General features: G+C 36.8%; 2 protein-coding genes across 2 annotated transcripts; one reads left to right on the top strand and one right to left on the bottom strand.

The window, feature by feature from the left end:
• The first annotated feature begins 15 nt into the window (after positions 1–15).
• On the top strand, positions 16–3831 carry LOC114535109 (mitochondrial fission regulator 2-like). Its single transcript, XM_028556490.1, has 8 exons — positions 16–211; positions 377–583; positions 980–1265; positions 1431–1519; positions 1645–1742; positions 2378–2502; positions 3039–3130; positions 3218–3831. The coding sequence occupies exons 1-8, from the start codon at positions 98–100 to the stop codon at positions 3278–3280; spliced, it is 1074 nt and encodes a 357-aa protein (XP_028412291.1). The 5' UTR covers positions 16–97; the 3' UTR covers positions 3281–3831.
• A 2743-nt stretch (positions 3832–6574) lies between these two features.
• On the bottom strand, positions 6575–9025 carry LOC114535122. Its single transcript, XM_028556499.1, has 6 exons — positions 8954–9025; positions 8392–8500; positions 7725–7856; positions 7425–7547; positions 7103–7165; positions 6575–6684 (listed from the first exon to the last, which is right to left on the bottom strand). The coding sequence occupies exons 3-6, from the start codon at positions 7822–7824 to the stop codon at positions 6665–6667; spliced, it is 306 nt and encodes a 101-aa protein (XP_028412300.1). The 5' UTR covers positions 7825–7856; positions 8392–8500; positions 8954–9025; the 3' UTR covers positions 6575–6664.
• Between the last annotated feature and the right edge of the window lie 4235 nt (positions 9026–13260).

Here is a 13260-nt window from a genome sequence, read left to right as displayed (position 1 = left end):
GGTCGACAGTTTCCAAATCGGCATCTAATTGGTGGAAATATTTAAATGCCTCGACGTTCTTTTCAATTTCCAAACGGTTCTGAAACATCTTTACAAAATGGAACCCGAGGGTGATATCAACATTCGCGAGGAAATTGCTCAAATTTTAGCGCATGTGGCTGAGATTTTTCACAGGTTATGTCACACAGAAGAAGGCGAGAATGTATTTGTGGTAATTATGTCATTCGCTTGTGTTTATCAACCTAATCCACGCATGATATTTAGCAAAAATTTTGGTCGAAAATTTCGAAGCTCCACTTTCAAGCTTTATTTAGTCTATATGCAGCGCCCAGAATTCTTGGTATGCCTTCTAACATTGTATTTACTTATCTCTAAGCGATGGCAGCCGATCTGTCTTCGGCGAGACGGGCAAAACAAGAGTATCGTGCGTTATTTGGGCGACCACCTTCCTCGTGGTTTGGCATTTGATCCGTTTTTATACCACTACAGGACGATAATGGAGTCGGTTTTAGCCAGAAAAAGTTTGATAAGAGAAATCGGAAATAGGTTGCCAATACAACCAGGAAAACGGCCATATTTCTATGTGAGTTTTGTAATATTCTATACATATAGCCAGCCATGCAATTTCTGCAGCATACTGCATGTCAGTGTGTTTATTGTTATAAAATTAAGACGTTGAAAATACGAGAGTGGTGCTGAACTGAACTGTTCAATATAATTTTTACTCTGCTTAAAATTTCAACAACATGCTTGTGCACTGCTTGAAAACTAGCAATTATAGACACCTGAAGCTTGTTGGTACACATTAGTGCACCATATGGGTAACTCAAATTAGGGGTTTTGGGTATATGGGGGTTGGGTCAAATTAGGAATCACTTTTCATCCCAATCAAAAGTCATATGCTGTATGAATTGGTCAAACTCTCTTGAACAGATAAATCCAGTTTATATTGAAATCAATTCTACCTTTCATTTTCAAGATGCTCCACAAACAGGCATCCGAGACATATACCAGGGGCGTGAAGAATATCCACACTGCTCAATTTATCCATAGTACACCCTGCAGAAACACAATCAGTCCTGAAAGCTGCTCCATTGGTTGGGATACCATCAATGAAAGCTGCCATGAGAATACTTATCAGAACTCAATGGTTGTATCAGATGATGCAGTTAGGAAAATCACTGCATTGGAAGATGAATTAAGCAGATTGAGAGCACAAATTGCTGGATTTGTCCTGAAACAAGAAGACAATTCAGAAACTACAAGTATGATGTAAAACTGCATCTTTGTCTCCATAACAACCTGTAATTGCACACAGTTTTATATGGTTGACCCCCCTGCAGAGGAATAATAGAATGTTATCTGATATTGTGAATATTAAAAATGGTTGGCACAGTTCAATTGATATGAATTATGTTATCATTATGTAGGTATGGTATTACCCCCTGCCCCACCTCCATTACCTCCACCACCACCTCCTTTGCCCACCACTAGAGCAGTATCACAAACTCCTAAAAAGGTAAGGATCTACTTGACCAACATCATATGTTTTGTTTCACTTTGTTGGATCTGGTATTCTAGTGTACTAATTATATATACATTTTATGTTTTACAATCTCTATTCTTCTCCTCCGCCAAATTAAGAAAATTGGAAAACCTCCCTCTGCTGTAAATGGAAATGTGCTCGATATGACGGCAATTTTAAAAGATCTGAATCAAGTAAAGCTGAAAGCGGTCGAAAGGTAATTGACTTAAATAAAAGTTTCCTAGATATAGCATTGGTAAACACAATTTTCATGCTAGGGGTTGGCATGTTTAGTTTATGTATCAGTTTGTGAGAATTAGTTTTCAACTGGTTGGAACCATATCTAAACTTAACTGGGAAAAAGATGCCCACCCCTCCCCCACTAAGGCAGTAGGTACCCTGAAATTTCCCAGTTTCTTAAAAGACAAATTAATGATTGATAACTATAGCAATTGAATGTTTAAATTCCTTGAATAATCCTGCCAACCGTTCTTTTAACTAGAAGTCGCGATGCTTTGCATATATATAAATAATCATGGCCGGTTGTATAAAACTCTTTAAATGCACTTTGCATAGTAAAATCTTAGTTGCTTTAGTTAGTTAGTTAGTGTACATTAAGTTCTTTGTTATATAGGAACAAAAACATACATCCTGTTACACAACAATTTCATTTAAAAAAAAAATTTACTTTGTTATGACAAGAAGCGGGCAACAATTTTTCACTTGTTTCCCTGGCGGGAAAAATTACACTTGTTTAAAGTCATGTGACTACGAATGAACCAATATTACATTTAAAATACATAGCACCTATTACATAACAATTCAAATTATTTCGTGTTGTGTTTTTTTAAGGTCCCCGGGCGGTACGCCAATCAGAAGACCTCCTCGGAAAACCAAGGCTGCTGATCCCGCTTCCATTATCGCTGACGCATTAAAAAGCAAGTTCGCCAAATCGAGGCTGGCGGCTGCTTCACCTGGTGGGTATCAGAATCAACTGCCGCTTAACTATATACCTATATACCTATACCTAGAGAGCTAGGTAAACGTTATTAGTCTCCTTAGTGAAATTATTACTGCCATATGTACATGGAACTACTCTCAATCGTCTGCCTAAAAACTTTTCCAAAACCGCCTTTAAACATGCGGTGATCCTTGCATGTATATATGGGGGCCGGTTGTACGAAAGCTGGATTGCGCTATCCAGCGAATAGAATATTTTTACCTATACCATGATCTAGCTTCGCCGTAGGTAAAGGAGACCCTGCGTACGAGGGTTAATTATTATTGAAGCTGAAATTTATATATTTTGAAAGGGACATGCTCGGAAGCTTTCATCCAATTGGATAATGCTTCTCTATGCTTTCTAAAGAACGAAGCTATGCTATTGGTTGAAACAGAAATGTATTGTAAAGTTTAGTAGTCAATGAAGATCATTCTTGCGAGGAGCTGCCACACTACCCTTTCGAAAGGCCTATTTTTTACTGTAATAGCTAAATTGCCGTTGCTTTTGCAGGTAAAGAAAATTTTCAAAGCAATAGTCCTGGAAATTCATTCAGTAATACGCCGAGTCCTCAACATTACTTGAGAAAACCTCTTGAACCAAAGGTAAGCACATTAATTTAATCGAACGATTTGTGAATAATAACTACACAGAAATAACTATCAAATAAATTGTTTTTGCTTTATATATAGGTGAATGAAAGACAATCATCGCCAGTGGAGTTTAAAACACATTCTATTCCCTTACGGGTCTGAGGAAAGCTTGAGGTCGCCAAATATTAATTTAAAAGAAATGATTGATTTCCTCAGCGCCAAGTAGAAGAAAATGCCTCGCTTACGCTTACCTTGTAAATAAAATATTTCACTCCAACAAGTAAACTCCATACAGTGAAATATTATTTTATCCGATAATTATAGAAAATAATGGAATCGTTAGCATTTTTAGCAATTAGATTATCATTATTCTCATATGTTCTTTGAATGGTGTTGTTAAATAGTTGTTAAGTGTTTGTATGAATTACATGGTGTATATCACAAACATTTAACAACTATTCTTCTCATAGTTGATATTCTTAAACACATTTATTCGTTTCGTTATGTTGACTTCATATTATTAACAATCGAATATCTTATTTGGTATTTTACCACAGACGTGTACAAGGTTACATTTGACCTTTGCCTGTTCAGTAATGTGTGCACAGGTGGAACAAAAGCGTGGTAATAACCTAAGAATACCTAACCAAATAACTTGTGATAATAGATGACTTGTATATAATAACAGTTAGCAAAACAACTCGTTAATGCAATTGCAGTCAGTATTCTGCTTTTTCAATACACAGGCTATACAACGTCAATGGCCGGTTGCATAACTCTTTAACTGCACTTGGCATATTGTTAAATCCGAGTTAGGGCCTGTTCATATGAGCCGGGCCTGCCCGGTTGAGCCGGGCTAGCTCGCTTTTGCTGTTTTCATATGAGCCCGTTAAAGGCGAGATCTCGCCAAAGCCGGGCTGGCCTGGTTCCATATGAATGCAATTTTACAAATAAAGTAAAATAATATGTGAGGCGAGATCCCACCACTGCCGGGCTGGCCCGTCTCATATGAACAGACCCTTAATTGGCCAATTCTGCCCTTAACTATATACATGGTTGAAAGTTAACTAGCATTTTACACAAAGGGCCCCAGATGTGCATGCGCGTATTGTGTTTTTAAAACCTCGGTCAAAAGCCGAGCTTTATTTAGCAGGACGCTGACACTATAAAGCATTTAATATTCAAGCCAATTGTTATTCTTTTTATTCATTTCGTCGATATAACTTCGTATATGCTAAGCGTAATCATCCTTTTGTTTATGGCCAACCAATCAATGCTTGAATTTGGCTAAAGAATTAAGCCATGCAGCGGTGCTTAAGCATTTGCGTGGCAGATTTGAAAGTTGAAACGTGAAAGCCGTTGCATGTGCCAAGCACATCATTGTGGACGAAGAAAAATTGTGAAAGAAAGCTTTTGTTTTAGCATCGACCCGAATTAAGGTGAGTATATAAATGACAGAATATATCAGTCGTTTTTACTTTGCCTTTGGTGGCATTTGAATGTCTGAGTCTGTGATTTAGAGCACTAGATTACTTCTCGTCATAAATTGTTGATCTGTCTGAATTCTTACTGTACCTGACTTCTTAGTTTTAGGCTAATCTTATTGTAATCATGTTTTTAACTACCCGTTGACCGCCTAAAGTAGCCCATTTCGGTTATTCTTCAGATGCATGTAACACGATACGGTGATTTAACAAGCTCCAATATAACCAAGGAGCAGCGTCTTCGAACAACTTAGCATCAAATGTGGTATAACAACTATCAAAATAGACAAAACACTTCTCGTCCTCAGGGCCTGCGTCAGGAGAGTTAGTATGAGAGGCATACCATTGCCATTTGCATGCATATATTTGTGAGTGTGCTTTCTGAATTCTCATTTGAGGGGCTGTTCACATGAGCCCGGTTTGGGGTATTGAAATAAGTGAATAACACAATTCTGGAAAGAAAACAATGAAATGCTGTTGTTTGGATGATAACACGACTACCAGAATCGTGTTAGTTACTCATTTCAATACTTCAAAGTCCATTTTACGCTTCGTTAGATCTTGGTAACTGGGCTCATGTAAACAGCCCTTAACTATGATTTAACCACGCAAGAACCTATTCGCCAGCTCTTTGCGAGTGGCTTGCATGTAATTAAAGTTGACTTGAAAGCAATTTTATTTCCCAATGAAATGAAAACCCCCACTGCGAACTTACGAGTTCTCCATTACGATGATTGGAAAAAAGCCGTAACACTTGATTCAGGGTGCATGGCCATATACCCTTTTAAAGCATTTATTTCAAATTTACGTGATAAAGACTTAGCAATATCGATTCTTTAAAGGGCAAATTACGAAAAATCGAAATTTAAATTTGATTAGAAAAATAAAAATCGAAATTAGATTACTTGTTAATTAACTCTAATTATCCAATATCGTCGCCCACACCATCGCATGAAACACAAGTCCTCAGATTAACGTTAATGCCGTATATTTTGAAAGCTAAATCATCACATGATCTATCCGGTGACACTTTTTATTTTCGTTCATAAAGATTATTACAAGCGTGACGTTTCACGTTTCAAGCCATCTTCAAAGAAAACTTTAACAGTAAATGTATATGGAATTTTGCCGAAGGATGACAGGTAATTGTCTCCCGAAAAGGAGGAGTTAGTTACTTAAGCCGAAGCGCTAGACGCATTCACTTTAAAGAAAACTCAAAGTATTTTGATCAGCAGGAAAATGAGTTTTATTTCCCTGTTGAAATACTTTACCATTAAAAATTTTACAGAAATGATCCATTTCTGTCCCGCCATTCGAATTAGAAAGCAATTTATTATGTTATTTGTGGGAGCCTTCTAATTCAAATTTTTGAGACGTTCACAGGTAGCAATTAGTTACAAGCTAATTGTGGGTGTTTAAAAAAAATGTTTAGCTTCTCAAAAATGGAAACGTAATTGCTTCTATTGAAAAGAATCACAGCGCTAAATTTCTAATCGAATGATCATCAATTATTATACCGAATGTTTTTTGTGTTGACAAGCAACAGTCAGTCTAAAATGACTCCACGGATTAACATCTTATATTTACTATGCAGAAAAGTTGGTTTTTAGCCTGATAGGATCAGAGTAAAATGGCGGAGCATCCATAGTGTTGAATAGCATTCCTATGTAAAACCAGAGCATTTGCAACGGTATTCCATTTAATCATTAACAAGCAACGCATTTGTGTAAAAGTTAGCCTTAACGTTTTTACCGAGTTTGATAAAATTCCCATTATGCACTGTGAAAAGCGTTCTTTAAACGCAAACACAAGCCGGTAGGTAATCGATCACACGCAGCATAGATCCTCAAGGCATGTTTTTCCCAAAATCAATCATGCATGTCAGATCATGTCCATTATATTGAGTGGACATGGATCTGTGGTATTTCATTCAAGCAATACAATTCATACATTCTCAGTATAAAGCTAGGTATTTTATTTCAGAAAATGCAACCTTAATACAGTATGCTAATGAAATATTCTGCTTTATAACATGCAACTGCGTCCTTTATTAGGTTTTGTATCAAAATACTTTGTGACGCCCTGCGATAAAATAGAATAAATAATTAACGAACGAAAAATGTGCCGTTCAACTAAAGCAAACTTTTGGGTGAGGGGTAATTTTGAAGGGAAGTGGCATAAAAATATTTCCTCCATATATATCTTGTGCAAATTTCTAATTGCAAAACAAGATGGCGGCAGGTGATTTTATTCCAAGGGACTCGGGAAAGAAAGCGGAGAGTAGGGGAGCGTGTGAGAAAGATGGGGGCTAAGTCTTAAATAGAACCCCCAATGAAATTTTAATCTTCCATAAATAAGTCTTTAACGCTAATGAAAGCGGGTGGGAGGGGGGGTTTAAATTCCTCCGGCCCCGTCTCTGTTGTCCATGCGTAAATATCTGCATATCATGAGATTCTTTAATTTGATACTGAAAACTTGAGGATTAGAGCATTTCACTTACACTCAGAACAGTTTTCATCTTCGACCTGCAGTCGGTATCCAATAGGTACGTCGTACATTATTTCTGAAATATTATTAAGAACCATTGAGAACCCGATTTGCAATGATTGAACTCCAATCTAAAATCAACACCCTCAATCATTGAAGGTGAAATGGATTGGAGAGCGTACATAAGGCGATTGTTTTACCATCGCTTTTTGTTTCAAGCGATTCCCCGGCGAAAGAGCGTCATTTTTCCAGGTAAAAGTGGGTTGTGGGATAAGAGTGTATTGAAGGAAAAGTTTTAGCGTTTTTGATAAATTCTCGAACAAAAGATGCTTTACCGTTCCTCAATCCATTTTTCGAAAAGAGAACGTTTCTTCTGTGGATAACATTCACCATTTTGGCATGTTCCGCTGCAACACATCCCGTCATAACCACAACTGAGAAAGTTTGGAGTACAGTCTCTGCAAACAAACAAACATAGATACGAATAACATTATTTTTAGGCTAGTCTTAATTCATTTCAACTTTTTTACCCAGAACCTGAAGTCAAGCCATCCCTCTTTATTATTTAACGACTCCGCAATAAAATATTGCCGGTTAAATGGGATGGGTTAGTCTGAACCAAACATTAATTTTACCGTTTTTCCACTTTTCTGAATAATTCTTCAACCAAAGAACGTTTCTTCTCGGGATAACATTCACTATTTTTGCATGTCCCACTGCAACACATTCCATCATAACCACAACTCATGAAGTCTAGAGTGCAGCCTCTGTATAAACGTAAAATCAGTTATCTATTTTCGTGAAGAATATCGTTTCACAATATCTTTGCAACAATTTCGAAGTTCAAGGGCAATGGTTGCTAGGTGTCTACTAGTACAGGTAGAGCTCAATTACTGAAGAACTCGTACTTCTTTCAAGTGGTATAAACGACGTGGAATAATTGAAATTCGTTATCATTCCATTATCATTCAAACCAAAAATAGTAAAACCCGTCGAACATTTGCATTAAAGTTGCCCCAATCGCGTCTTTTGGCATGCCTGTAAGTGTAAACTATTACTAGTTTTATCTCTAACTGCCGTTGTTTAAATTGAATAGCAAATAAAAGTCGGCGAATAAATTGATGAATTCAAATGTTCGGAATTTTCGAAGTGAGCATAAAAAATATTTTGTAGTTATTTTTTTTGGATTCCTTCCGTTCAAAGGATTTCTTTTGAAAATTATTTGCACGAGAACTGTTGCAATTAGAGTTCTCAAGTTCATACTGAACTTGTGGTATAAAAAAGGATGAACTTGGTACTTACTGAGCAAAGCTTGAGAACAAGACTACCACGGAACAAACAAATAAACAGCCAGCCAAAAACGATTTCATTTTGTTCTAACCGGTGAAGTGTTAACGTTAACTTGGTGTTTCTAAAATGCAAATGTAGAATACGAGTTCTTAAATGTTTCAACTTATGATGAATAAGGCAAGGGAATTGTATGCACAAAATACAAATTTCATTGAATCATGCATGCATGAACCATCCATATTATATTTTCAAATACAATATACTCAGTATATAAATATACAGCAACTACCCTTGAATATGCAAGAGAACTTCTCGATCTATGTAAATTAAGAAGGCAATATGCTTATACTAATTCTCCTAAGGAAGGCGTAGACATCGAGGTTCCATTTGAATTTAGCAGTTTCTGAACGGTCTTCGATGATAAGCAATTTATTGCCTTTCGTTTGCACTGCGTCTATTGTACAGAATGCTCTGTCAATCAAAACTTGCACCTAAAGCAAGGTCAAGTGAATGCTAATGTTTTCCCTAAAAAGCGCACGAGAAAAGACGTTCCTCGACCCTGTGGTCATCTTACCTTGTTGCTTCTCCTCTGCTCCCAACGAAATAATGACGAGTACACGCGGAGTTACACGGGCTCTTATAAGGCTTATCTGCAGTTCATCATACACACCATGGTAGGGGAGTGGTTCATGGCTTGCTGGGTCTTCGAACAAAGACGTGCTGTGATAAATCTTTACCGCCGCGGATCAGTGGTTCGAAAGGACAGCAACTCGACTATGTCGAGAAAAACAATCTACTCAAATAGTTCTTACTATTCAAATTCCTTTTCATGCATGAATCACTAATCTTCACCTTAATCAAATAAACCACCCTTTAAGCACATAAGTGTATACGAAGCCACACAAGGCTGAATTTTCACTTTCAACAGCGACGTGGCAAATGCATGTTGATAAACAATGATTATATACCATCGGTTGCTCTAGAATCAGCGATTATTACACTCACTATTGCATAATACGCCGGCGTAAACTTATAAAACCCATACATTTTTAGTGAAGCACGAAGCACTTTAAAAATCACATATCGAGTCCCTTTAATTAAGGTAATAGAGTTTTTGAGCGTCCAGAAAAAAGTTATTTCAACGGGAAGCCTGAACCCTACGGAAGGAATATACAAACTCCAAAATGTATATCGGTCAAAATTCATTTCTGCAGGGTGCATAAAAAAACTGCAACCCTAAAATTCCCAGACGCCTACGGTCTTTATTGAATAGAAGCGAACATACACCGATGAATACTAAGAGTTGCAGTTTTTTTATACACGCTGTATCTCGCCCTGCATAATCACAAAACATTCATGGCCGCTTGTATAAATTTCTTACCGCGATATGAATAGTTTTTTTCTAATCGGCCTCAAGCTTAGAATAGATTTTTTGTTCTTACCCCGAAATTCTCAAGTATAGCTATCGTTATTAAGAAACATTCTCTGGTTGAAATATTAATTAATTGCACGTTTTCGGCTATCAGTCTATACTATTAATATTGTCTTCATGGGGTAGAAGTGTAGAATACAAATGTGATATAGCTATCGTGTCGGCATCAGGGATATTTCAAATGTTTAAGCTCTTTAAACTCTTTAGTTTGCAATCAAAAAGCGTTAAGTGCTTAAGTTGTCCTCAAGCACATAAATTAAAATAAGGCGTTGAGTATATCTGGGGTTCGTGCCATTGAGATCAGAATGAACCGAAGGTTACTGTAAAACCTGGATAGGGTTTTATTCTATGCACACGCGCACAAATACACAGGAGCCTGAAAAAAGCCCATTCTAGAAATTCCCAAAATATCAGTGTGGTTTGAAACGCACAAATTGAGTTTAGTTCCATGGCAATTTGAAATGGCTTCTCGTTTACGTTGTGCTGTTGCCTAACTTCGAACCACCTCGCTCATGCTTGAGTGAACAATTGACTAGAAGTTAATAAGCACTTTGACATTAATTTATTATCCTGAAATACAAGTATAGCAGATCTGGCAATGTCTTGGCAATGGGGTACTAAAACATTTGGAAGTGAAGTGCATAGATTTCTTTTCAGGCATTCAGAGGTTGCGTTTTTACATACACTATATATGTATTGGGTTAAATTATAATGGTGGGCAACTGTCTTTAAGCAGATGAATTGATAAGCCTTTGTGGTCGTGCGGTATTTCGAGATGACGCCCATTTGTCTGCACTTTTGAGTTTCGATTGTCATTCTCTACGCACCATTGCATGGTGAAGATGCCTTATAATGATAAGATTGATAATTGTAGGATACTCGACAATAGTAAATTTATTTATAGTCAATGCATGCTTATTTTAGCCATTTGTACATTCATTGCTTTATCAATAAGCGGCTACAGTACATTCCATACGTCTGAAGTTTATTAATGCGGCAAAATTGGATCGTGGGAACAGATTCAGAACAATCCAACAAGCTTTAGGATTACTTTCGAAAGATTTCCGTTTGCATATTTCAATTCGTAAACACCTTCAATGATATCATTATGTGATCTGTAAGACAATTTACAAAATGTCAAATAATTTTATCCACTTAACATTAAATTATTCAGAACAATAATGATTGCATATAATTAAAAATAAGTATTAACTGTATCTCTCGACCGCGGTTATAAACTCTTAGAGTTAGGCCCGCTTACTGGTAAAAGCTGAAGAATGCTGACTGTTAACAGTAGTTGTTTATATCCTGATTTTAAATTTAAAAGTTTTCAAAGCTGGAAACCATAATTATGATGTTCTTGTGTGTATGTTAAGGGTGCAATTAGCCGGTGCTTCTTTCTTTCATGAAGTATTTGATATTGATCTATATATTCTTGAGTATTATTAGTTTAATCAAGTTTAGAGAACAATGCATTCTCTAAAAATACGATGCGTTTTTTATCAGTTTTTGGCCTCGTTCGCACGGTACCGGATTGCGATCGAATCATGTCAAATTTTGAAGTTAGTGAAATACAGTGACGATTTATAATGCCATAGACCTGAATAAGTATACCAAATCTATAAAATTATTAAGTGTTTGCTGATCATCGTTGCTTATCAAGGCAAACGAAGATGTCGTGACCAACGGTTTCGGTGCCGCGTGAACGCACCTGTAATCATCATTCCATTCAGGCCTTGCAGACATGTAATTAACTCGTGAGATGTCGGTATGACATTATATCCAACTGCTTGAAGAGACTTCATCATTGTAAGACTATAATGGACTTCGCTTGTTGCTTCTCCTACTTCTTCCAAAGCAAATCTGCTGCACATGTTGTTTATTAAATTATCAATTTCTTTTACCATTTGGACTCAATACTTCTGTATTTGTACTTCATATAGAGCGCGTATACGTGGCAATCAATTTGTACGTCAGATGCCCGGCTATTTTTATAATCACGTCCGAATCCGAATTTGGGTGTGATGAAGTGAATATTAAAGCGTAGAGCCGATCTAGTCTGCACATAAGCGTAAAGTTAGTATAATAGACCTTTCCCCTTTTAGCTTTTAAACGGATAATGTGTGGCGGTAGTTGATTGTCAAGGTTAATTTGAGTTTAGTTTAAGAACGATTTAGTTTAACAAAGAAGCAAAAAGAAGCGGCAAGTTTTCTTACAAACAAAATCGCTTCTAAACAGAGCGATATCGCAACACAAAGTTGCTTGATAATCAACTATCGTCACGCATTGCGCACTTGAAATCTAAAAGGGGAAAGGTGTATTGGCTAAGTCCCCGAATAAATTGACCCTTTTGTTCCTTTCATTCTGGTTTTTTTTGGCAAATCGTTTCTGCATAAAAAACTAGCTCGTCTTATCCTTAATGTGGGTCGATAAAACGATATTATGGAAATAATATCAAGGCATATTTTTACCGAGATCACCAACTTGAGGATATTCTATATATCAAATAATATTTAATAACCTGCCGCGAATTTATGCTCTAATATATAACCGATTCGGCGATTCCATATATTGAAATTGATGCTGTTTATTTTTCAACTGTATTATCAACTTTATTTAGTATTCCCGCTAATGACTAATTGTACCAAATTAAGAGTTACGTGCAGGTTATGCAAGTCTACCATTTTAGATTTAGCCGGAACCGACTGTAATACACGTAGCACATCATCTTTAACCACAGCAACTGTCCTCAGCCCTGGGATAAAATACAAAATATTTATAGACGAAAGTTTCAAATATCATTATGAAATGACATGTATATAACATGTGTTCTGATTGGTCGAAGTCCATGTTTGGATCAGGCCATCCAAACTCGGAAATTTAATTCGCGTATAAAAATCAAGCCTGGAACATTACCTTGTTGTTGTTATTTTATAAAAACAATAATGATTTCCCGTGTTTAGATGGCTGAACCAAACACTTGCGAATGGTGCTTGAGTTGCCTGCCTTCGGCTCGTGCCTGATTCGCGCGCTTTTCTTAACTCTCTCAACGTTCGCGCGTGTTTCCAAACACGGAATTGGTTTTAAAATGTTAAATCATGAATAACAATGCTTTCCTAAACATGATATTATTACTGGATTGACGCACTCGCCATTGTAAATTCGCTCATATACAAACGCGTCGCTCGTATTTTAACTGAGGTGAAAGTATTCACAAAAGTTCAAAATTAATCATATAACCATATCTGTTTAAGGGGCTGTTTTTTCATGAGCCCGGTTACCCGAGATTCAACGAAGTGTGAGATGATTTTGAGGTATTGAAATGAGCAGATAACATGGTCACCACAACAATAGCATATGCTTCTTTGGTGTCATAAAGACTTATTTCAATAGCTCAAAGTCCTCTCACGCTTAGTTGAATCTCGGGTAACCGGGCTCATGTAAACAGC

The sequence above is a fragment of the Dendronephthya gigantea genome, unplaced genomic scaffold (genome assembly GCF_004324835.1).
Source record: "Dendronephthya gigantea isolate DGI-Jeju-01 unplaced genomic scaffold, DenGig_1.0 000110F, whole genome shotgun sequence".
Lineage (NCBI taxonomy): Eukaryota > Metazoa > Cnidaria > Anthozoa > Malacalcyonacea > Nephtheidae > Dendronephthya > Dendronephthya gigantea.
The sequence above is the reverse complement of the archived record's forward strand: the minus strand, read 5'-3'. Positions and strand labels throughout refer to the sequence as shown.

Coding starts and splice junctions, on each gene's coding strand:
- LOC114535122 (XM_028556499.1), bottom strand. CDS start 7,824: ATGATGGAATGTGTTGCAGTGGGACATGCAAAAATAGTGAATGTTATC. Junction 7,548..7,724: donor TTCAGAAAAGTGGAAAAACG/GTAAAATTAATG, acceptor GTTTGTTTGCAG/AGACTGTACTCCAAACTTTC. Junction 7,166..7,424: donor GAAAAATGGATTGAGGAACG/GTAAAGCATCTT, acceptor ATAATATTTCAG/AAATAATGTACGACGTACCT.
- LOC114535109 (XM_028556490.1), top strand. CDS start 98: ATGGAACCCGAGGGTGATATCAACATTCGCGAGGAAATTGCTCAAATT. Junction 584..979: donor GAAAACGGCCATATTTCTAT/GTGAGTTTTGTA, acceptor TTCATTTTCAAG/ATGCTCCACAAACAGGCATC. Junction 1,743..2,377: donor AAGCTGAAAGCGGTCGAAAG/GTAATTGACTTA, acceptor TGTTTTTTTAAG/GTCCCCGGGCGGTACGCCAA.